This window comes from Physeter macrocephalus, chromosome 5 (assembly GCF_002837175.3).
Source record: "Physeter macrocephalus isolate SW-GA chromosome 5, ASM283717v5, whole genome shotgun sequence".
NCBI lineage: Eukaryota > Metazoa > Chordata > Mammalia > Artiodactyla > Physeteridae > Physeter > Physeter macrocephalus.
Genome location: NC_041218.1, coordinates 77,840,345 through 77,844,231, shown reverse-complemented (window position 1 = coordinate 77,844,231; position 3,887 = coordinate 77,840,345). Strand labels below are relative to the sequence as shown.

The window sequence follows — 3,887 nt, the reverse complement described above, 5'->3', positions numbered from 1 at the left end:
TAATCCTGACTGTTCAAAGAGTCCAGAACCGCCTGTAGAAAATCTCTTCTTTTAGACTGGCCTGATTATATACATACATATATATACATATACATATGTATGTATGCGTGTATATATATATATATATATATATATATAATTTACTGCAATTTCACATACTGTATACATATACTTAAAAATACAAAATACTTATGAAACTATCAGTGCTCCATGGGGCAGAGTTAAACAACTTTTTATGTGTTAAAACTCTAAATGAAATTGAATGGCAAACAACAAATTAGAAAAATAATTCCAAGAGCTTTATTTTATTTTTTAAATTTTCATACTTTATTTTCCAGGAAGGAGAAGAAGAATGTCATGACTGACATATAGTAGCTTCAGTTACAAATGAAAGTAAAATCCTTGGTGATTAAGTTTCTGTATCATTTGAATAGAGAAACCAGTAGCAAAACCAGGGGCCTCCTTTTTTGGAAAATCATAATATATAATTTCAACTATAATTTTCAACTATGGCACCAGAGTGTACAGAAATGCAGATATATCCACAAGATTGTCAACACTCTGAGTACAGGGCCATGTACTTAGCAACATGCCTGGTATACCGAAAGTGCTACATAAATGTCCATGGGAAAAATGAATGAATGAGTACCGTTCCTTTACACATTTGGGCTGGGCAGGTGGTCACAAACATATTCACAATCATTTATTAGATTAGTATTTTTTTTAGTATAACAAGCATGCACAGCCTACTAAACGCTTACCTGTTAGTGTTCTGTTGGGAGCTCATGCGTGTTCATTGACATAGGATTCAGGTAGCTTGGAACATGACCTTCAGAACAGGAATACACTGGTTTTATGCATATGGTTATATGGAAAGCTAGAACACGTCCAAGCTCTCGTTCCAGTTAACCTAGGTCAGACTCAAACGAAAGTACCTTCTTCTGTTACTCTGGATACAGTGTATCTATCCTACTAATCACCTAAGACATTATAAGTGAAACATAAACCATCACGAAAGAAAGTGCTGCTAACTGGTTTTATCAATTAATATAACATGGGTGAGGCTGTGTGTAGTTTAATTCCCCTCCACCTCTCTAAAATGTCATTTAACCTATAACAAAAATTGGACCTCCCTAAACCACAATATAATCTTTTTAAAAAGTTAATCATCATCCACTCTAGCAGAGCTGACATAAATGGCGCTGAAGAGTGAGCTGTTGGTCAGAAGTAAGGCAGAAGATTTAAAGAATTGCCGGTTGGTTCTTGAGCAGTGGATCTTTTTCCTGGTTTCCGGGGAAGAACATCTTTGCACAATTGAGGAAAACATGCAGGCCTTTGCCTCTGACCACGATCCGAGTGTTGTTTTCTATTGGTTTGTATTCCTTGTGTTTTCTGAAAGCAATGTGTTGGACAGATTAAAAAAAGATCTCCAGCTGGAAAAGGTTGCTGTCTACAGTCTCTTACATGCCAAGTGCAGAATGGTTAATTCTTTTTAATTTATGGCTTTTAAGACACTGATGTCTTATGAAAATACATTTATTTTCTCTTTTTCATGCAAGAAATGTGTCTGCTTACTATAACTTGAAATTATACGTTAAACATTAAGCTGACACAATTTGGTAAAGTTACTGACATTTGGTAGCATTTTTAGGGATTAAAAAAAACACAGCAAAATTAATAGGCTAGTTTGGTATTCGTCATTCAGTGGAAGATTTTCCTCCCACACACAAAATGTTTAAAAGCAAAAAAAGGGAAAACAGCCCACTTGTGCAGAAATATGCTATTTATTTTTGACAATATATTCTAGTGATTTAAAGTGTTAGAATCAGCAACTTACTTGTACACCAAAAGGGCGATCACAGTGACAAATATGGCCATGCAGCCAACGAAGACCAGGGTACCATTTGCCATTCTTAAAAGGGAGTCTGGGTCTTAAAACAAAAGCAAGACCGTATTAGTGACAACTTCCACCTCGAGGACATGCTGCTTGTAATGCAATTAAATCAATGAGGAAGAGAGCTAACAGAAGATATATGGCTTTCTCTGCGCTTTCAGTAATCTTTCCCATTACATAATACATAGTCTTTGGGGGCAGCTTATCTTCCATTTAGAGAATGAGTTAGCGTGTCTGGAACACTGTGTTAAGGGCTCAGGAGACAGATGTCACGTCCCGGAGATACCTGATGGGGTCTGAGCTGACCCAGCTGCACACACGCGGTGAAGGGCTTCATGATCCTCCTGTACACTCCTCTGGCCTCATCTTCCACTGCCTTCTTTACAGCTGTGCTAAAAATCCATCCTCCCCGTGCTCTTTCAAATCTCCATGCCCTCTGCCGGGAACATCCTTCTCCCAATTCATCTCCAGTGTCTGCCCCTTTGGGACACCTTCCAGACATGCATGCGGGCACCAGGTCATGCCTTCCTTTGTCACTTCTCTCCTTGTCTCTCTTCCTCTGCCTCCATCACACTGTGTTGCAATTACTTTTTTTAAAAAAATGTATTTATTTTATTTATTTATTTTTGGCTGCATTGGGTCTTCATTGCTGCACGTGGGCTTTCTCTAGTTGCGGTGAGCCGGGGCTATACTCTTCAATGCGGTGCGAGGGCTCATTGCGGTGGCTTCTCTTGCTGCAGAGCACAGGCTCTAGGCGCGCGGGCTTCAGTAGCCGTGGCTCTTGGGCTCTAGAGCGCAGGCTCAGTAGTTGTGGTGCACGGGCTTAGTCACTCCGCGGCATGTGGGATCTTCCCAGACCGGGGCTCGAACCCGTGTCCCCTGCATTGGCAGGTGGATTCTTAACCACTGCGTCACCAGGGAAGCCCGCAATTACTTCTTTACACAAATTTCTCTCCTGCTAGACTGTAAGAGCCATAAAGCAGGGAGTATGTCTGCTCTGTACTCCCAGAACCCAGCAAATCAACTACTCTTGTCTCTGCCACCAAAGTATAACTGGAGTTGGTCTATTTTCTCTCCATCTTCTCTGCCGCCATCACAGTCCCGGCCACCAGCCCTCTTCCCTGAGAGGACCTCTTCACTGTCTACTCGCTTCCACTGCTACTGTCCAATAACACTTGCTTCACTCAGCAGTCTGAACGATCACCTAAAAGCATTGATCAGATCATGCTTCAACCCCACCAGTGGTTCCTCTTACGCACAGAATAAAACCCAAACCCTACCTGTGGTGCATAAGGATCTAGATGGGCTGCTCATTCTTGAAATGCAGGTCTCAGAGGAGGAGGAGGAGGCCCTTCTTCTCATTCAGAGAAGGCACTTCACCAAGCGGATGCCACTGCGTTGGCAGGACTTTCCCAACCTCCCAATCTAGAGAGCCAACCTCTGTGCCCTCTCTCCCATGCTTGTCACTCTCCATGCCTTGTTTCATTGTCTTCACGATATCATCTTACTTGTTTACTGCCTCTTTCCGCTCACAAAAGCTGGGACCTTCCTCACCTTGTTCCCACTCTATCTAGAACTGGCTACCTGGTGCCTGGAGCTGTGATGGACATGGAGTGGACGCCCAGTGAATATTTGTTGATAGCATTGCAGGTGCTTCATGAATGTTCCTTGAATCAATGATTGAAAGTCATTTCAGCTAAAAGTCAATGGGTTTGCCTTTGAACAATGATGGACTTTTGAGATTCTGACTTTGAAACCCAAGTCATCAAGTTACAATTCCCATTGGATTAAAAGCTCTCTTTCTGGGCTTCCCTGGTGGCGCAGTGGTTGAGAATCCGCCTGCCGATGCAGGGGACACGGGTTCGTGGCCCGGTCCGGGAAGATCCCACATGCTGCGGAGCGGCTGGGCCCGTGAGCCATGGCCGCTGAGCCTGCGCGTCCGGAGCCTGTGCCCCGCAACGGGAGAGGCCACAGCAGTGAGAGGCCCGCCTAG

The 3,887-nt window shown here is 43.1% G+C and overlaps 1 protein-coding gene across 2 annotated transcripts in view; it reads right to left on the bottom strand.

Annotated features, from left to right (window-relative positions):
* Positions 1 to 344: 344 nt before the first annotated feature.
* The window catches only part of GPNMB (glycoprotein nmb), a 41,931-nt gene continuing 38,388 nt past the window's right edge, over positions 345 to 3,887 (bottom strand). The window contains exons 10-11 of one of the 2 annotated variants that reach the window (XM_055085048.1): positions 1,838 to 1,931; positions 345 to 1,392 (exon numbers count right to left, since the gene is read on the bottom strand). In XM_055085048.1, the coding sequence (XP_054941023.1) occupies positions 1,242 to 1,392; positions 1,838 to 1,931 (245 nt within the window). In that variant the 3' untranslated portion in view covers positions 345 to 1,241. Of the gene's footprint in view, positions 1,393 to 1,837; positions 2,482 to 3,887 lie in introns of those variants that run through there. The other variant, XM_055085047.1, reaches the window with a different exon arrangement.